This window comes from Uloborus diversus, chromosome 5 (genome assembly GCF_026930045.1).
Source record: "Uloborus diversus isolate 005 chromosome 5, Udiv.v.3.1, whole genome shotgun sequence".
Classification (NCBI taxonomy): Eukaryota; Metazoa; Arthropoda; class Arachnida; order Araneae; family Uloboridae; genus Uloborus; species Uloborus diversus.
In genome coordinates, this window is record NC_072735.1 from 144,610,986 (window position 1) to 144,633,349 (window position 22,364).

Below are 22,364 nucleotides of genomic sequence, written 5' to 3' on the forward strand. Positions count from 1 at the left end.
ATAGTGCCTAATATACGCCGTATCCACAGCTGGAGTGACGTTTTGGGGTGCTATCATGAACGAAACATTACGATTACTCTTAATATTGATTTGCAGTACTATGACAGCCAAACGGTAATTTTATGCCATGCTTCAGTCACATGCGTTCGCATTCATGGTGCAACTTCCAGGAGGTTTAACAAAACAATGCTCGATCACACACAGCAAGGGTGTGAGGAGACTTCTTATTAAATATTATCACCTTCTCTCTCCTGCGTGATCCCCTGATTCGTCACAAATCGAGCATATATGGGATCATTTGAGACGGTAAGTAGGGCAGTCTATGAGTTTGATCGAATTAGTGGCGCGCTTGCAGTAAAAATGTGGATAGAGTTGATGAGGTACGTCGTTCGAGACTGCTGCGCTTCAATGCTGACCTCGTACATTCACGTTAGAGGTGGCTCAACAGGGTTTTAAAACCTACATTCATTTGCGATTATTCCTGTAACACATGATCTCATCAAAAACAACCCTGTTGTAAAAAGTTCCCCGCCAGAAAATCCTTTAACTTTTCCGCATAAAAAAGGAGGCTTTGATTCTAAACCCAAAACCCCTCAGCCTTAAAAAGTTATGATATCTAGTTTGCCTGCCAAGTATCTGCCAAACTGTCATCCTCCTTCTTCTCCTCTTTCATCACACCTACTTCCATTAGAACCTCCTTCCACCTTCAACTCCTCAGAAATATGGAGAGATCCTTTAAATTGTTTATGCCGTTTGGCGAGAAGCTTTTCAAAAGTGAAGTAAGTGGTTGTTTGGTGAGCAAAAAGCTTCCCGCGTGCATGCGCAGTCGCTGTGTCAAATTTGTGATATCCGCGATTTAACGTCTAGTTGCAACTGTTGGATCTGTTTTAGTCTTGATTGAATTTCATTTCCTTAGACAACTTTTGAATAACTGTTAGATCTGCTCTAACCTTGCAATTGCAGTCAGAGATTAACAAACCCTATGAGCTGAGAGTAAGTACGTAAGAATTTAGGGGAAATTACTGATTTTAAAAAAATAAATTACTTCGGCCAATGATGTCCCTGGGGGTTGTATTTTGTATATGCACTCAATGCCCCCCTCCCCCACCAAGAATATGTACACAAAAAATTATTACCCTAGTCCCCCGGGGGGCTGTGACAAAACCCCGGGAAGGTACAATTTGGGGGTTAAAACGAGAGGGGGGAAGGGGGGTCAAAAGGCACATCAGTAGGGCACAAGGAATGTATGTACGAAATTTCAGCTTGATTCCTCTTTTCGTCTGGGCTGTAGCCCTGTAAAAGAAAGGGAAAGCTTTTTTGAACAGCGATTTTCTAACTTAAATTCCTCCTCCCCTGATGGTCCAGGGGATTGTATTTTGGTTTACGTCGTCAAGGACCACTAGAGATTGAGTATACCAAAAATCAATTTCGGGGGTCTTCATGGGACTGAGATACAGAGGGGTGAAAAACTAAGAAAGCCCCAACTTTTTCTGTCGTGTAAACTGTACTTATAGTCGCGTTTATTATTATTATTTTATTATTATTATTATTTATTTCGTCTTTCTTGGCGGTGGATTTGCTTTTTTTGGCTGCTGACGTTTGGTTTCCTTGGCAGTAGGCACTTGGTTTAGATGGCAGCAGGGCCGCTCCGGCGGTCCCATTATCATTTTGCTTTGATTTCTTAATCTATTTTTTATTTCAATGTTGTCCTCGCGTATTTAAATTTTCGTTTCATGCTGAAAAATCTTTTTTGGTGCGTTGATTTTTCGGTTATAGATCGTAGTTTTCCACCAATCAGGGATTTTAAGGACCTCTTTCTGCATTTAATTTAAAAAAAAAAAAGGCATAACGTTTGTATGTAACAATGCTTGAATTTCATAGCACTCTCTCATTTATTGAACAAATTATTTTTAGCATTTTATATACAAAACAATGCTTTCAAAAGTTATTAAATAAATAAATAAAAAGCTTATAAATGTCATTACTATAAAAGTGCCTCTGTGATGTTTCAATAGGTAACTAAAATAGTGTCTACTAAAACTAAGCCAAGCATACCTATGTCTAAGAAAGAAATATTGATTTTATTTTTAATTTTAAACTACAAACATATTTTATAATTATAATCTCAAGTTCTTTCAAAGAAAAAGAGGCCTTGAATCACGTTTTCAATAATTAAGTGCACGAGAAACTGAATTCCATTATTTTTCCGCCTTAGCGCCCTCTAGCATTCAATGAAGAAATTGAGAATTTCAAAAGCAATATTGACGTTTACAAATTGCTCTTCATTCGAGAATGAAGAACTGAGAATGACCTGAAGCATGGAAACAGCCAAATAATATGCATACACATATAACATACTTCCACACGGCTGAAATTAAAACAACGAATTTCCTTCTTGTATGTTTCAAACAAAATTAAATTTTTTTGAAAAGTCGATTGCAAAGTCTATTTTTTCTGAGTTTTTCCCTTCACTTCAAGTTTTTGTCTCGATCACAGCAACGCAAAATGCAAATTGCTCCCAAATTTAACCGAAATAGGAATAATATCATTTTTAAACTTTGCGTAGCTCGAAAGTCGCCTCTTACAGGGTCAAATAGTTCAATATTAGCGTGGAAAAATACTCTATTCATTTGAAGCATTGTTCCGAAAAAAAACTAGTACGTTGTTGGCCATCACGAAACTTTCTTCTATATCTCTCTTATAATTCTGATCCCTCCCCATGTTTGACGAGGAAGCAATATTCCCAACAAAAACAAAATTACACTCCAAAACTTGACGACCATCCCAATTCCCGATTCATCTCAAAAGCAAAGCGAAGAATGAAAATTGAAAGTTATTTTTAAAGCCTTGCTTAAAATAATTACAAACATTTATTTGCTAACAAACACGAGATGGCAACAGTTAAAAAGTTTAAATTATCGCGATTTTCTGGTCATTTTCCTACAATTAAAATCACACGAAATACGCAGACTACAATCTATTACGAGTTATCTTTCTTATCGTTGCAATTATAAAGCTATTCTTATTCACACAAAAAAATCAGCCCCCCCCCCCCGCCCCCACCCCCCATGGAGCGATTGGCGTCAAAATTGAACCAACGCATGTTTACATATGGATTCACATTTATTCTAAATTTTATACAGAACTCAGCATTACTTCTTAAAATATGGCACTCACAATGGAAAAAAAAGAACGCTCGATTAGGCCACCCCCTTTTTAGCTGTTCACTCCAAAATAAAATCAGCTCTTATACCTTATAAATTTTTGTTTGATTCCGTACATTATTTCTTTAGATATAGCAATCACAATTGACGACAAGAAACGTTCAATAGCTCATACCCCGCTTGAGCTATTGACACCGAAATTAAATCAGCACCTGCACCTGTTAAGGGCAACATATGGACCAAACTTTGTTTGATTCCGTCAGTTACTTACTGAGGAATAGCAAGCACGCATAACTCAAGAAACGTACCATTGCTCCACCCCCTTGCATGAATTCGCGCCAAAAACTAATGAGCACAAGTTTACATAGGAGCACATATGTGGACCAAATTTCGTTGGATTTCATGCGGTAGTTTTTGCTGTAGAGTGGCCACAAAACACTGGTCACACACATACGTGACACACACACATTTTCGAAAAATGGTCGAAATGAACTCAGCACACTTCAAAACGTTCAAATCCGTCAAAATTTGAAACTTTCTTCTATATAATAGATATAGAAGAAAGTAATTAAGTTTTTTTTTTTCACTAAATAATAGCAAAATATATTAAAATCTTTAATATATAAGTCAATAAAGTTTCAAATTCATTTTCGAAAATTTGTGCTTGAAAACACAATTTTCATGATTCGCAAACTTATTAATCATTGATACATTTATATTTTAAGAGTTCGTAATGATCGCAGTTTTGTTCTTTCTGTTGAGGATAATGGGCCGTGGTGGCCAAATCGTTCGTAAAAAGATAGTTCTGGATTCGTTGCCGACAGGTAGGAGGTCCTCTGCGTTCGTTCATGGTAACCGGGGCACGTTAAACATATTCTCGGTTACAAAGTCCTCTAAGGTCCCATTCGAAAATATATCGCTGGAGCTGCTGGATCCGCCTGTTCCAGCTTCGCACGTGGTCTGGGTCAAAAAAAAAAAAAAAAGCTGTCTTCAAGGCCTCCTCCAACCGGTTAAACCACTTGGTCCATCGTTTCCGCCTGTATCCGGCGATTATAGATCCGCATTATTACAGTTGCTTGGTTTCGTCCAACACGTTGACCGATTTATCTGCCCGCATGAAAAAAAAAAAGAAAGAAAAAGAAACAATTGACGCCCTTCAAATCGCCAATGTGTTTTCCCTTGAGCTATCTTAAGTTTTTTTGTTTTTTTTTTTTTTTTCATAAAATGCAAGTTATTGTTTTTTCAGCTAAGCCCCGACCCAGCTAAAAAAAATCTGCAGAAAATCTTTTAAAAAAATCTGCAGAAAATTTAAGCATATTTGGAACATGCTTTCTAAAGAAAATCTGCAGATTTTATCTGTAGATTTTTTGCAGAAAGCGTGTTCCAAATATGCTCAAATTTTCTGCAGATTTTTTCTGCGGATTTTTTTCTGCAGATTTTGTAAAGAAAGCATGTTTCAAATATACTTAAATATTCTGCAGAAAATCTGTAGATAAACTGCAAAAAATGTACCCAGCAAATTAAAAATAGTAGATAACAATTAATAACAAATGAAATTAATGCAATAAAAATCCGAAAACATTTTTGATTTTAAGTTTCGACATTTCTTTAATAAAAATGAGTAAATTAACTGCAGAATGGTGTTTCATGTTCGTTTAACAAAACATATAATTAAAACTTGAACTACGCATCCAAAATGAAATTTTAAATTTTATTGAATTGAAGCTTATGCAAATTGAAATAATTAAACCAAATTTGTCACAAAAATACATCGCTATGATTGTAAAATTAGTATAAAGTTTCAAGACGAAATAATAAATAGAACAATTTGTAAAAATTAAAAATTTCGAAAAATTCCTCCAAATCGACCACGTGGTGGAAAGTAATTAAGTTAATTAGGCTGGTTATTATTGAGACATCGTAACACATTTTTTTTTATTAATAGATATGGACAACGTAAATGTTCGCTCAAAATTTTAAGTCAATCGGTGAAAAAGAAAAAATTTCAAAAATTAAAAACCTCCGATTAGGCATAACATTTCAAACTAACCCTAATATACTATACACTTATTAAATAAAAGTTAATTTAATCAAATAATAATTGGTGAATTTTAAAGTGTCTTACCTTTTTGTGAACCGAGGCATAAATCCAATATGTTTTCATGGGTTTCCAATGATGGAATTTAAAATTTCCCTAATTATTTGTTTCCGTGACGGAGCAAAAAAACAATACGCGTCACCTGGTCGAGGGGTAATCTACTCTCGTAGCCTTGTGTTTGTGGCACCCGAATTGCGGGACGGACCGAGGCCTCCGTGGACGGTAAGAGGCTTGGCGTTCGGTGCGTTTGTACTCGAACGGCGCGCCGTTCGAGAACATTATTTCAAGTCATATTTGTTCTTATTTAATTTCAATTTCCTGATTTTTCTCCAAGTGAGACAAATTTGACTCTGTACTAATCCGTATCCTTCTTGAAAATGACATTTTTGAAAGCCCTTTCAAACCATGTAATAACTTGCGTTATTCAATATCGTTTTGTTTAAAAAAAAAAAAAAAAAATGATGGATTGTAATTTCACTTTTATTTGATTTGAATCATGCACTTATATTAAAATTGATTTTCATGTCATATTATTTATATAATACAATAAACAGACATTTTTTATTTGGTAAATGTTTAAATCGTGTTGAAATGCTTTTAAATTTCAATTTAAGTTATCAAAATATAAATCAAAGTTCTTGGGGGAAAAGTTTAAGTAATTTATTACTGATTTTAATAAGAGAAACAAAGAAATGTGCTTAACTTTCTAAAAACTGAAAAAAAATATTAAAAATTTAAAGTGTGAAAAACTTTTATGCTGTAATAAAACTTTAAGAAATAATTTGAATTGAAATACAGATTTCTTTTTGGTGACCATAAAATATCTACAAACGTGCGAACTATTTAGAAAAACTGTAAGAGAATTTTTTGTGTAGATTTTCTGTAGATCTAATTGAAGAAAATTTGCAGATTTTTTTTACCTTTAAAAAATCTGCAGAATATTAAAAAAAGACTAAAAAGAAAACTTTTTTGTGTGGATTTTCTGCAGATTATTTTGAAGACAAAAAGCAGATTTTGTTTGTCGTCTAAAAATCTGCAGAAATCTTGAAAAATACTTCAAAAAAAATTTTTTTCTGCAGATTTTCTGAAGATTATTTTTAGCTGGGGATGTTGCCAAGAGTTGTTGTTTAAAAATAAACCATCTCTAAATTAAACTATGATTTCTTATAGTATCCGTCTCATAATTTGTATTAGAAATTTAAAACTAACGGACATATTTAAAAGTGGTTTTTTTTTTAATTTATGCGTTTATGGCTAAGTGCAGATAATTCATGAACAATATTTTTTCACAATATTGAGGCAACATAATCGTATTATTAGCAAAAAATTAAAAATTGCTTTAAAATATTCTACATTTTTCGTTTTGAAAGCAATATATAATTTGACATTCGTCGAAGTATGTTGTCTCTAAAAGGTTAAATAATGTTTTTAATAACAAAATCAACTTCATGTGCAATTTTTAAAAAAAATCGTTCACGGATTAAGCTGTTTTTCATAGAAAACCAATTCTGTTTACAGCAATGTTCTACCTGATTAGACCACATGCATTCCAAATCACTTTGTAGCTTGATAGTGTCCACAAAGTAGTATCAATCTTTGAAAAAAAAACTAGTTTTTAAAATTAACAATTAAGATGGCTTTGAGACAAAACGGTTGAACTGATTATTTATGACGCACTGCAGTTAACTATGTTAAAAACATAAACCCAATCTAGTCATTACTCAGCTCAAAAAACAAAAAATCTGCTTTTAAAATGAAGTTTCAAATATATCGATTTGAGAATGACTCTGTTTTACTTTCGCAAAAAAATGTACGCGTCTGGAAGCCATGGAAAAATGCTGACCGTCTGGAACTTAGTTTGAGGAAATACCCGATTACAAACCGAAATAAATAGTTATAAGGAAATATATAGGTTAGCATGCACTTTCATAAGCTCTGTCTGTCCACGTTCAGGAAACATTCAGAAGTCTGGCAGCATAATTTATCATCCATCATGTTGTCTGCGCGAAGAATTTTTGTCCAACGTTACATTGTTTCGAACAAATAACTATTCTTTGGGTGATGGTCCTGCATTATTTCTCTTTTGGGATATACAGAACATTTTTTTTTTTTTTTTTTTGGAAGAGTTGAAAAAACATATAAATTATATATTAACATATGTTGAACAATGTGTGCATTTGTGACAAATTGATTTCTTAGTTAGATAAATAAATAATTTTGTGCTGAACAGTGAATTAAGAAATGTCAACGTTAAAAAAGCACAAATTACAGATTACCGCAGACACGTGTTTCGGCTTTACAGGGAACAAAAGTTTGTCGGATGTCTTTTCATCCATAATAGCGAATTCACTGATCAAATAACGTTCCTGACGTCATAAACAATAAAACTCACGCACGGCATGATACTTTGATAATGTCGTTTGGTAATGTTTGAACATGCAGGGAAATGCTTTATTTTGACAAGGCTGAACTGTATCCGGTAACTTAACTGTCTTACTGGTAAGAGTCATTTTAGCAGAATGAAGAAACGAAAAAGTGGTCAACAATAAACGGTATCTACTGAAGTTTAGGGTTAAACCACTGGAGTTATGGCTAAAATGTTAGGTATCAAAATATCACCAAACAGGTAATGGCTTCGTTCAAATGTGGAAGCAATTTTCACCCATCATACCTTGACGGGCGATTTTCTAGTATATTAAATTAGAACAGAATTCGCTTCTTTTTTTTTCTTTTTTTCAAAATAAGTGCTTACTTTAGATAAGAGTTTGTTAATGTAGTCCCAAAGACCGCTAACGACACTTAATTAAACATATTCATAAGAGAAAAAAATATTAATATTTTTAATTAAATGAATGAATAAACAAACATAATAAAGAAAGAAAAAAATAAATCTATTAATAAATATGGAAATGAGTGAAGAAATTTGTGAACCACTAAAATATAATTGATTGAATGAATAAACAAAGGACTCTTAAAAATTGAAATGATGTAAATAAATTCATAAATGAATGAAAAAGTTCACGAAATGAACTATTTCACTTTCTCCCGAGTGCACTGGACAAATTGCATGAATCATTTAAAATTAAAACATATTAACTAAATAAATATTACACTGGACATCAGTAAGTATGAATAAATAGTTAAAATATAAATTACAAAATGTAATCATTTTAAAACAAGAAAAATATGTTTGACAAACTACAAACTATTACAACATGGGGAACAAACTTTGAAAATGAGTTGTATAGATATGTATTTGTAATAAGGAAAAAGATCTTTGCCAAACTACAAAACATTATAATGTGAGTGTCAAATTGCGAAAATGACTTGAAGAATTATGTACGTGATCTTTGGTGCAAATTACTTCTGAACTAGAATCAAGTATATATTTAATAAATTAGTTAAAAGATTACTAAAAAGGGGGGCTGAATACTGTGAAAATATTTTACCATTTCACTTTGCCTCACATTCTTCTACTACTTTATTAATAAATATGGTTCCAAATTTCTTGAAAATTCCTGCGCATGTTTTTAACCGTATAATATGTTTGATTAATGAATATTGGTTTGTAATTTAAATTTCTACCTGGTGTAGCTGTTTTAACCTCCAACATTATATATTGTAATAAATATAATACAATGGATGAAGATTTTGATTTTTCAAGAAAAATATTCCGAAATTTATCTCTTTAAAATGTAGTTTACCTAGTTCGAGCAAAATTAATAAAGTTCTCTTTAGGTCGAAATTGGCTCTACTTAGAGCTTCGATCCAGGATACCAGAAAGCATCTATCGTTTATTGAACGAGAGCTTTATGATTTACATCTTTCTGTTTCCAATTCTATTTCTGATTTTGATATTATTGATAGAAATTCTTGATCTAGAACCCTTCGTTCCTCTGAGATGCATCAAGCAACTTTAAAAAAGAAATTGACACATCTCTGTAAAAATTCGCAAGTTGTTCTTTCAGATAATTTACCCGCAGTTAATAAAAATGTGGTTGTTAATCTTTCCAGTGTTTCTTTAAATTATTCCCAATTAAACGCTCTTAAATGCAATGATAATTTTGCTGTGGTTAATAAACCTTCTTTTTTTAAGCTTATTGCTCCCTATGAGAAGGCCTTTAAATTTAGTGCTTAATCTTCAACTCAAAAAGATTCCATTCGACATCTTATTGCTTCTAATGTTGACTTCAATTCTAAAAATTCTAAACCTGTTTTAGCCAATACTGTTAGTCGTTGTGTAAGGAATTTAGTTTCTAATTCAGATTTGGTTGTCACTAAAGCTGACAAGGGTGATCAAATTGTTGTTCTTGACAAGTCATCTTATGTTGATAAAACTAATGATTTGATTTATTTTTGTCCATATTTAGAAATTTCTAAAGATCCCTGTGATAATGAGTTAAAGGCTATTACTTCGGCTGTCAAGTCAGTCCAATCTATTCCATTGAAAGTTAAGCGCTCTGTTATTCCTTCTATTGCTAATTGTGCTAGGTTTTATGCTTTGCCTAAGGTTCATAAAGCTGGTATTCCTTTCAGGCCAATTGTTTCCAATATTGGTACGGCTTCCTACAAATTTGCGAAATATTTATTCTCAGTGTTTTCTTCCCTTAGGAGTCAGAATTTATTCACTGTGAAAAATTCGACTGAATTTGTCGAAAAAATTCATAATTTTGCTCTAAATAACTCTTTTATGGCTTCATTTGATGTGAACTCTTTATTTACGAACGTACTGGTCGAAGGTTCATTGTTATGCCTTAAGAGTAGACTTTCTGAATTTCATTTTACTTCTAAGGAAATTGATGAGTTAATTTTTCTTACTCGGATTTGTTTAAAACAATGTTCTTTTGTTTTTAATAGTAGATTTTATACTATGGTTGATGGTCTGGCTATGGGAAACCCACTTAGCCCCATTCTTAGTGATATTTACAAACATTACTTTGAAGTTAAGCTGTTCCAAAAATTACAGTTTCAATTTTACGTTCGCTATGTTGATGACTGTTTTGTTCTTATGAACCATAATGATCTTAATGTTGATGAGGTTTTGATTATTTTAAACTCTATAGATTCTCATATTTAGTTCTCGTATGAACTAAAACAAAATAACTGCCTTCCCTTTCTCGATGTTCTCGTTTCTCGAACTGAGTCTGGTTTTGAAACTACTGTTTATCGCAAACCTTTTGTTGTTTCTTTACCTCCTCATAGAATATCGTCTCATCCACCTAATCAAAAATATTCTGCCTTTAATGCTCTTGTTGATCGTGCTTTAAAGACTTGTTCTTCAGAGGAACTTCTTAATGTTGAACTTAACTATCTTAGAGCTGTGGCAATTGATAGAGACTATCCGCCCACTTTGATTGATGCCATTTATAAAAAGATTTCTAAAAGATCCCAAAGTAATGTTCGAAAAAGAACTTACATCACTAAGAATTTGGTCGTTTTACCATTCTTTCCTTCTGTTAGTTTTCAGATTGCTAAGATACTTAAACGTTTCCAATTCCATGTTGTGTTTTCACCAATTAATAAAATTTCGTTCTCGTCTCTTAAGGATTCTATTGATCCTCTTAATGATTGTGGAATTTATAAAATTGATTGCATTTGCGGCCTTGCCTATATTGGACAGACCCGCCGTTCTTTGAAATTTCGTTTAAAAGAGCATAAAAATTATGTGAGAAAACAACAATTCAATAAGTCTAGTATTGCTCAACACTGCTGGGACTCAAATCACTCCTTTGATTTCAACTCATTTAAAATTATACAGAAATGCCCAAATTCATCAGATCTTGATTTTTGGGAGTCTTTCCGCCTTCTGAAGAATCGTTCTAATTTAGTTAACGATCTTAAATCCATTCCGTATTTTCTGCAGTGTGGCATCCATTCATTAATTGGTAGTCTTTTCTCGCCCCTCTTCTTTGATCTCATATTTTTTCTTCGTTGCGTTGTAGGTGATTATGGTAATGTCTTTCTTTGGAACTTTTTTTCTGTCTTTACGTTTCCATTTTATATTTTATTTTGTACTAGTTAAAATTTTTGTTGTTTTCCAACCTCTTTCTGTTTTCCTGAATTATGTTTATTCTTCCTTTCGCTAAATGTGGCAGTTGATTCGTAGTAAAAATTTTTCGGACATAAATTTATTGCTAATTTATTAATAAGCGGTTTCATTTTGACAGCAACATGTATTTTATGGGTCTTTTTACTGAAATTAATTGGTTAACGGTTTTCTCTGGGAGGGAATCATGCAATAAATCTTGATTTTGACTTCCGTTTTGTCTTGTTTTGCTTTTGTTATTGCTTATTTTGATATTTAAACTGTCTGCTGTTCATTTTCATTGCTTTTACTGGGTGTCCTTACATCTAGAAGCTCACACCTTTGAATTGAAAAAGGGGTTCCTTGAAACCTCGAAACACGTATATTCTGAAATCTGTTTATTTGTGCTAAACAACGTTGGATATTTCCTGTTATTCCTCGGCACAAAGGTATTTATTTATTGCTTGATACACTTAAGTGTTCCAAAGTGTAAAAACAGCAATTTTGGTAGACAATTTGTTACTAATAATGAATAATTCAGTAAATTTAATATAATATTTGCAAAATTAAATACTAAAGAGTAACTATATTTTGAAACTTCGTCATAGTTTTAAATTTTGAACATACAGGTAATTATCAAAATAATGGAAACACTCTGTGACAAGTGTGTTGAGAATCCCTACTCTGCCATAAATGTTCTGTTGATAAAAGGTGCCTTCTGACTCTAATCACTCACACTGGTGAATCCAGATGGTGATTGAGTTCTCTGGTCATTTTTGCTGATATTGTTCACTTTTCAGACATTACGATCCTCTTCAATACCGTCGATTTCTTTCGCTAAGTTTCTCTTTCCGTCCACTATTATGCAATGCCGAGCTTGTCTTACTGCGCTGCGTGTATGCTGTCATGACTTTAGATACTGTACCTCTTGAAACACCAAAAAGTTGAGATGTTTCAGATACACTTGCTTCAGTTAGACGTACTCCAACAATTTGGCCCCTTTTACAATTCGAGAGGTCCGATATTTCACGCGCTTGAAAAAAATCTAAGACATCCATAACTTCAGTTAATCCATCATACACTACCAGAATATGTACATAAAAAATATAAAATAAATAAAACCAGATATCTACTTTTATTCTTTATTACGTACGAAGCACATTCAAAAATGTCACTTTTATTCACAGGTGTTTCCATTATTTTCATAACTACCTGTAAATTTTACACGACATCTCTCTCTCTCTATCTCTCAGAATTCCACACCTAATTAACCATACGTCTAAGGATCAATATTAATTAGGCTTGCATGATACCTTTGCAGGAACTTGAGATTATACCTCTCTGTAAAAATTTTTACTTTACCTTCTTCAACGATTTTTTAATACAGTACTTATTTTTTCTTAATTAAAAGAGAAATTATCGCTCAAAAGCTAACAGTGAATAAAACTATCAAATATAGTAGCAGTAAGAAAGTTTTAATGAGGTGTTAGAATACTTTTTTTTTGAATAATTGGACAAACAAAATGCCTGAAAGCTTTGTTTTTCAGCAGTAACAAAATATTCTAAACTATAATTGGTTCATTCTTTTTTCAAAAATTTAAAAAGAAGTTATCAATAAAATGATTTTTTCCGAAGTTTTATTTGTAACAATATAAAGTTTCCTCTTGGATCAAAAAAATGTCACGTACTTTCAACCAAATCGATCAGTATTTTTTAAGAAACAAAGTTTAATGGGGAAATTCCCACATAACACAACATAATTTCAGGCACACCTGTTGTTTGTGTTTTTTTTTTATTATTTGCTTTTTTCTTCAAATTTATTTATTTTTTAACGTTTTTATTTGATACAGAGGCATAGTTATTTGACAGAGTATAGAGAGATTATGAGGGGAAAAGGTTTTACATTTTTAACCTCTAAAAAAAGCATTCCATCCAAATTTGAAACTCGCGCTTATTATGCTCGATCCCCTTAACTGAACCCTGATATGCTGAAGTAAAGGGTAAGGCAAAAGGTATGAATCGGTTTTGAAAGGCCCTTCGCTCGGTTTATGGTGATGCTGGGAAGTGGGGAGGGACCTCCTTGCTGCAGTGAGAGAATCTATTTTCATTTGCAATTATGGTTTTGACGGGAGTGCATAGTGGGTTTCCTGTTAGAATTTTTTTTTGAGAATGGCCATTTTGTTATCACCATGCAGAGGGCCTTCCGATAGATTTTCAAAAAATGCATCGTGGCTGACAGTCACCATCTTACTGGTGTCATCTTTAAAATTTAATGTAAAAAACTAGCTTGTCTACTGTATCGAACAATATAACTATTCTTTCAGTAAGCTGAATTGTTTTTGTTTTACATACCTTTGCAACCGATTCATATTTTTTGCTCTATCCTGTATATCCTTTTTCAGGGGTAGGGAACTGTTTCGCTGAAATGTCAAATTACACTTTAACGGTTCAGCAAAAGGTTACTCAAAAAGAATCGAGTCCTTTGATTCATTACTTAGTATGGTAACTTTGAAATACATTTTTAAAAATCTGAAATAACGACTTTATATTTTAAAAATAGGGTAAAAGCTCAAGTGGTCGGCCATTTAAGAGCTCTTTTGTTGATTTTTGTTGACCAAGAAATTTCAGTAATTAATTCAATAACAAAAACACTGTAAAACTTTAGGCTAAACTTTTCTGATTGTGATACACTAATTTGTTTCAACCAAGCTGTTGTTAATACATATTTTTTGTTCACAACATGTGAATTCTCACCTCCGTGGCATGTCACACACCTGATGTGACTGTTTATGTTGCTTAATGACTTGTTTAGTTAAAAGTATATATATATATATATATATATATATATATATATATATATATATATATATATATATATATATATATATATATATATATATATATATATATATATATATATATATATATATATTATTCCTTTTACAAGTGTCTCAAATACTAATTGTTTAAGTATATTTATTTTTTTAATATTGTACTTTAGTTCGTTTTATTTTGATAAGGAATTATGTCACACAACAAATTCTCACCTCCGTTACATAAACACAAAATGCTATTTCTCATTAACAGATGGCAGTAATGACATCACATTTTATTTTCCATGATACAAGGAAGCCTCCTTGTTTATTTTCAGTCACAAAGAAGTTGTGAGACTTTTGATGGTAAACAAGAAGATAGATTTTGTTTTAAAAACAAAGTGCGGTTACTGTGGGTTCTTACCTCCGTGAACTTGAACTTCAGGGATGTAAATTAATGTAAAAAAATAAGTGAACAAGTTTTTATATGCTTAACATGTGCAGATTGTAGCAAAGAAGGAAAAAAAATATTTCCCTGAAAAATGTATCCATTAGGCCTATATTAATGGAAAATTCATCATCTCCGTGACAGAGCTTATTAATGTCAATATTTCTGAGGTAAAAATAAATGCTGGAGGGAAAATACATCAGTTTTGGGCATTCTACCAAAATTACAAATTGCCAGTATATTCTCAAGTTTACGAAGTTGGAAATAAATTAATATTATTTTTTAACACACATTTTAACTAAAAGGATAATTTGAAATTAAGCCGTACTTTAATTGAGAGAGTTTAATATTAGATTCATATTAATAATTAAAATAGCTCATTGTTTGCTCAATTAACAAAAATATTAGTTTGATATTAAATTGACCTAGATTTTCAAACACTAAAAGTGCTTTTCTTTTTTTTATTTCCGTGAACAAGGCATTTTTTTTTATTTATGAGTAAAATATAATAATTGGAATAAAGCTGAGCCATTGTTTATGCTTACTTCTAGCAGTTAACACATTCATGTAATTATGAAAAAGAAAAGAAAGTAAAAGGTTTAAAATTGAAAAATATTTTCGTTCAAAAGTTACACTTTCTGGAGAATGACCCCTATACCAAGTGAACAGATTTATGCATAATGTAAAAAACATATAAAGTCACTTAAAAGCACGGGATGGCTAAAAGTGACCATAAAGCCATTGGTTAATTTTTTTTCCGTCCATAACATCTGTGCTTCAGATTTTCTAATTGCATAAAACTATGCACCAGGGAAAATTGTCTATTTCGTGTACCTCAAGGAGCAGAAATTCAATAATCTCGATTCGTGTTTATTGGCGTACATATTTAAAAATTAGTTAAACTGAAACACTTCTACGTAACATTATACTCCTACTTTAAAAGACTAGTCCTTTTCTTCAGATTTTTTTTGCAAGGAAAATTCAAACACTTAAAGTATTTAATGGGATGCCGTAATAGAAATAATGGGTTAAAAAGTCGCTCGCTTGCAGACGATTTACGACTCACTGCCACAGGATGAATAATTGCTTGAAAATTTAACAAAGAAAAAAAAGAAAGCTATTTTTCCTCCTTTCTGAGAAGTCATACGGGTGTTTAGAGAAGAAATTTTCAGGAATTGGCTTAAAGCTCGTTAAAACAGGTTATTTGTCGATGCAATAAGACTTATCAAAAATGTGGATTAAATGTAGTTGTTATTCCGATGCCAATTCATTTAAAAAACTTTAAAAGTACCGATAAAATAGCTGTGCACTGTACGAAAAGAAAAATGTACGCATTATTTTTCAAACATATATGAAAGATATCCTACAAATACAGAAAAATCGAAACTTAAAAAAATATTAATAAATGCATTATTAAGGTATTTATTGTGTCAGTATTAAATAATTTGCCCTCGTCCCTCAGTTAAAGAAAAAAGCATTGTTTTAATGTCAAGCAAAAGTTTAAGAAAATAGCCAAATTTAGTAAAAAATGGAAGGTTTTGGAAACGGTGATCAGAATATCGATAGCGATAACTTTGTAAGTTGATGATGCAACAGTGACTTTTCTTCCTCGGTAAATTTGACGAATGTTTTCACTGTCGCCCAACTTTAAGACTTCATATTTTGATGACGGGAAACAAGGTCAACTGGTGTATGATTAATAAAACTTCTTTTACTATGCTCTTTCAATCACTACTTGATTCCCCCCCCCCTTCTTATTTATTATAGTTTCCTGGTTAGCAGATATATTTTCCTAAGAATCGAGATATGTTGTTCTGTTATTAATTTAGGTATGATATGAAATTAAAAACCCAACTAAGATCCGCACTTAGTTGTTACATATTCAGCGCTATTATGCCAATTGACGAACAACTTTATTTACGACGAAAAATTTAATTGATTCAGAAGAAAACATTTGAATCAAATCATATCAGCATACAGTAGAACCTCGTTTATCCGGCCCCCCTTTATCCGAATCTCCGCTTCAGCCGATTCAAGTTTGTAGTTGAAAAAAAGTTTTATAATCACCAAAATAATATTTTTATTTATTATGGTAATAAACAATAAGCCCATCAAATATTCGTTCTTTTTTTTTCTTTTTTGTTTGAATAAATGTACAACACTTGAATAGATCTGCAATGGCCATTTAGTAAACACTGTGACGTACTTAAAGTATCAGTCCTACACTACTGCATCTAAACTTTACATGATCAAGTGCTTATGCGAAACGGTCCTATGTAATATTGTCTCAAAGCTTTTTTTTTTTTTTTTTTTTGATGTAACAAATGTTATGTCTGTTCATTAAAAAATGTATTGCTTATCACAGCTATTATGCGGCTTTTTGTATATTCGGACTCCCTTTGGTCCCAGTTAGCCAGGATAAACAAAGTTTTTTTTCTTTTTCCAATTCTGACTTATTAAAGAAATCACATTAAAAATAGATTAAAATCCTTAAAATCCCTCAATTCACCATTTAAAAAAAAAAATCATGAAATTGAAAAAAATATTTGTTTATCCACTTACCTCCATAATCACGACCAATGTACGTCTTCGTAACTTCCTCTGCATTCTCCATCGTAAAGTTTTCAGGTAACTTTTGCTGCCTGATCGTGCAATTTTTCCGTGGAAATATGACGTCGATTATTGACTTTGCAGATAAACTGCAGTAATGTTCTTTCATTATATCTCGTCTGCCATCGGCTTGGAAAAGAACCACGATTTTCTTCCAGTTGAACCTCTTGAATATATGGTCCAAAATATTCGCCATGCCTTTAAATATCCATCCAGTTCTAACCAACATAAAGTATTCGGAGCTACCGTCCTTCCGATCTTTACGATTAAAATCCATAGCCAGAGCACCAGCTGTTATCATTGGTATTTTCATATACTTCAGCAAGCGTGCGATTGGTGCAACAGCATAATCACATGAAGGCCCCAAGAATAGATGCACTGGTAATTCGATGTAAGCTTTAACAGCCTCCCATATACTGGGGTCAGAGTCACATTTTGTATCAGCAGCATCAGTGATGTTAAACTTTATATTCGGTAACAAACCCAGCTCTTTTATTTTTGACAAAGACACGTTGATCGCCGGCCTTACTTTGCTGTAGGACGCCAAGTATCTGTTATTTTTTGGTAGAAGTATCACCACATATATTTCATTTTCTTCAGGGACATTGTACTCACAGGAATGCATGTGTAAGCCTAAGGCTGTTTCAAAAATAAAAGATGAAATGGTGATGAAAAGAAAGGTATTAGATAAACCTTGTAATTGATTCATAATGTTTAGCATAAATATTTACTTGAAGACCTTGATAATGGGTTTTCACTTGGTAAATTTTATCCAAGTATAAGCAAATATTTCCTTGAATTAGGTTTTGGCTCAACCTTAAGATTTTATGTATGTGCTTTGAGGAAACATAAATTATTTCTCAAAAACAATTTCACTAATTACAAACATCGTCATATTTTATTGAGGGAAATGAAATATAAAATGTCTGAGAGCTGTAATTTTAATTCTCAGGAGTATTGACTGGTTGATGAACTAATAATTTCCTAACTTATTGCTAACTTCGATGAGACGCTTATTCAGCGGTAATTTTAACCTATTTAATAATTCTATAAACGGCACATAAATGATGACAGAATATGGCTTCTGCAGCACAAAAAAAATGGTAAAAAATATCTAGATATCCTTTCTTGAGCTTCCAAAACTACTGTAGTAAAAATGGTGCTATCACAATAAACATATTTCTCAGCAAATAAAAATATTACACAGTTCTAAGTCGATTTCAATGCTTTCGGTTTATTTTCGTACTGCTTTTGCTCAAAAAAGGCCTCCGTATCAACAATGTGCATCCATAATTCAAATACTTTAGTAGTGTACCGAAATTATTCGTATTCAACTGAACATTCAAAATAATCCCTTTATCACGCTCTCGAAAGCAATTGACAGTTTCGAAAGAAAAATATTTTTTCAGGAACAGATGGATGGTTCGTACTTCCGTTTTGACGTAAACTTTATACATCCGGCTTCCGCTCAGCGTTTATCTTTAATGTCACGGAAAAAATTGCTTAGAAGTAAAAAATTCTTCAAAAAAGGTTTTTGCCTGTTATTTATTGGTTACCTTTACAGTTATTTATTTGCGATGTAAGGTAACTCAATGAATGAAAACTTTGAAGCAGTTTCATTGTCCAAAAAAAAAAATCGCTGTATCAAGAAAAAAAACTGTAGCATTTAGCACAGGATAAAAACATTTTAATTGATACATGTAAATATTTTTTTAGAGAATAGGAGGTTTTTTTACGGATTTACGTCAGGATTTTTGAGAGGTTCAAACGAAAATAGGACATCAATCTACTCAAAGAACACTCCCAACCCATTGGACAAGCACAAAAATTTTACATTAACTTTATTTTTTTCAAGCGTGTGAAGGAAAGTTACTACTGCCTATTAATCGAAAAAAAATGCATTGAAACCTTAATTGAAAAAAAAAACATCCAAGCTGTCAATATACTGGGGATTATTCACTTGCTGGTCAGTCCACCCGTATTTACAGTATTAAATAATTTGTTATTAATAGGCGTAATTAAGACTCGATTATTTTTAAACTATGCAGCATGTAGGAAAACAGCAGTTTCAATATTCAGTTGCGAATTTTTTGTATTTCAACGCTTAGCCAATAAGTCAAAATGAGCTTGGAAACAAACAAGCGGTTGTATTTACCAGTGTCACATTTAACTGAAATCAATTGTCGATTGGATTTTACCCAAACCTAATTTCGGTAGAGCATTCCCAGCTGCGAAAGTCTTAAAAATTAAATTAGAATTGTTTGCAAATGGACAAGCAATTAATAGATCTTAAAATTTCAATAAAATGAAAAAACCATTATTTTTGAGAGTAATTCATGTTTAATTCAATGTAAAAAAGCCAAAAAGATTCAAACATAAATTTCAAACTAATCGAATATTGAAGTTAAAAATTTATTACAAGCTCGCTATACTAAAACGTGATGGAAGAAGTAAACCAAAATATCTTGGGCAGAAAGAATTCGAGAGAACTGCACTTTTTTTGCTTTGATAAAGGAACATTTTTTGATTTAATTTGGTGCCCTTTTATTTTTCAGAACTTAGAAGCATAAAATGCATTACGTACTAATGTTTTCTTCTAATTTGCAACTATTTAGTCACTAAACGATAGGTAGAGTTTGCAAGTTGCAACCATGATTAGTATTATGTAATATAAAATTGATGGGGTAAAAGAGTATGAAAATTAAATTGCACATCAAATTTTGCTAATGAAAACACAGGACATGTGCTATAAATTATTCGTGAGCTTCTATCAACTGAAGGTATTACGAACATCTAAAAAAGGGGGCAAGCACATAAACCGTCTACCCTTGACTAGTTTTCACATAGTGTTACCTGAAAACTTTTGTGTGAGTAAACCTGTGCAGAGTAAAATTTGCCAGCAATTTGTAAAAATGCAATATTTGAATTCCCAAACCCAAGTCCAGATAAATTGGGGCTATGCGGACAGCATATAAACAAACTTTACTCTGTTAAGGGACCATGCACAAATTTGGAGACTGCTTATTGGCTACCAAGTAAAAACGTCATCCATCTCGTTTATATCTTGTTTTGCATACTCTAATTATTACTTAAAATACACCGCCAGCTCAGTTATTCCATCCGAGGACTGCAATTTCGTGCTTTTTAGCACTCATCAGCCCGGAATAGGAATCACATGAGCTGGAGGCGAAAAATCTCTTAAGGGAGCCAAGAGAGCTACAAAGTGGTAGCTAATGCAGAATTAGCAAACCAGATGAGCGACCGCAACAATGGTGCGGTTCAACTCAAAAATTGATGGCAAAGCTAAGGTATTACTCTCATTATTGTTTTAACTCAAAACAAGATCTTTTAGACATTATTCGAAGGAGAGAGGGATTAAAACATTCAAACGTGAATTCAGAACTTCTGAGGAGAAATTTTGTTCTCTTGCGTTGGATGATTAAAAAAACATGGCTGACGCATTTGCGTCAGCTATCCAATCAGGAGTCCCCAAAACTGTTACAAGGTCTCTTGCTGAGTAAAGTTTGTTTATATGCGTCCGGACAACGTCCAGGCAGATTGTAACCATATCGGTCTAACCACGTATCTTATCCAGAAACCCTGCTCAACTTTGTAACTGATCTGCTCGTTTCTATGAGATAACTATTTCTCAGAGTTAACGTAAAACTCAAAATCGTTAGAAGAATATAAGATGCCATGCAAAATAACACACAAAAACAAATAAAAAATATTAAATATTAAAATGCATCACAAAGGTAACCTAACTGAATGAAAAAAAGCCAATAATAAATTGTAATATATCAGAATCGAAATTTTTTAACGCGAAATAACTCCTGATAAAGCTTTTAAAAGTCCTTAACATAAAACCTTAATTAACAAAAAGAATGAGATACGTATCACTTAATCATAAATATCACCGTAATTGAACTCCAAAGAAAGAATTATAAAACTAAAGAAGTTGCCAGGAAATGGGAATTCTTCATCATACATAAATTAATTATTAAACTGAGGAAATGAAACTTAAATGAGGGATAACAGGACTTAAGGAGGTTCCGTATTTAATTCTGAGAACGGAAGGAATAAATGGGTGGTTTAGAATAATAGTGGCATAAAACAATAATTTGTTATTTGGGATCAACATGAATTTGGTTTTTTCTTTACTTCCTTTAAGTGCAACAACAGCGAAAAAAATACGCAGTGAAAATACCATTAAAAATAAAGTAAAATACACAGTGTTTACAAAAGCTTGTACCGATAAAGAAAATTCAGCTTAAAAGAACATGCTTTACATAAAAATAATTGGACTGTTTCCGAAATATTAGCATTAAAAAAAGTTATTTCAATCGGTTCGCAGATTCAATTTCATTTCTTTCGCTTCTGCTCATGACATCAACAGTGATGAAATGCCATTCACTGATGACATCACCGCAGAGCGCAATATTTTAGCATTAGATAAAGATAAAATAATATAGCGCAATAAAACTAATGAAATTCATGTTTGCTTCAGAAAAACTTTTATTCAAATGTCGCATTAGGATTGCTATTAAATTACTGCTTAATGGCAATCTTTTTTTAACAGTGAGTAAACATTCAGCGTGCCAAAGAACATCACTTCTGACGTCATAAATACCACGTCAATTTCAGTGACTAAAAGTAGTACTTTTGACTGAAGGAAACAACACCATTTCATTTTAATTTTGATCACCCCCCCCCCCCCCTTGTTTTTCTCACAACGTACAATTTGTGTGTGTCTTCATAGTTCTGAATAGATTTTAACTTCGCGTCACGTACAAGCGCAAGCAGAATTTACTTTTTTGGCTTTGCATAAAAATTTCATTAAAAAAAAAAAAAAACTGCGTATGTTACCTACGAATATTTCTCTTTGAAATCAAAATCTACGCATTTCAAAGTTTTTTTTTTTTTCTTTTTTTTCTTTTTTTTTTTTTTTTTTGCTGATGTTTTTACCAAACCTTCAATGATTCGAAGGATGATTACTAGGATGGATGACTTATGCCACTCCCATTCTAAGAACGATAATGAAGCATGCATTTACTTACCGATTTATTTTTTAGCGCGAAATAGAGAAATAACTACACGGTTCGATTGAAAATTTAATTTAGGCATTCAATTTGAATTCAAAGGCTAAAGATTAAATGGTAATGCGTTTCACCTGCTGATTTAAAATAAGCGCTAAATAGCTTAATGG

General features: G+C 32.3%; 1 protein-coding gene across 1 annotated transcript; it reads right to left on the bottom strand.

Annotated features, from left to right (window-relative positions):
* Positions 1 to 3,302: 3,302 nt before the first annotated feature.
* LOC129223179 (atrial natriuretic peptide receptor 3-like) lies at positions 3,303 to 17,783 on the bottom strand. Its single transcript, XM_054857745.1, has 2 exons — positions 17,111 to 17,783; positions 3,303 to 3,382 (listed from the first exon to the last, which is right to left on the bottom strand). Exons 1-2 carry the CDS (start codon positions 17,781 to 17,783, stop codon positions 3,303 to 3,305), a joined length of 753 nt encoding a protein of 250 aa, XP_054713720.1.
* Positions 17,784 to 22,364: the final 4,581 nt, after the last annotated feature.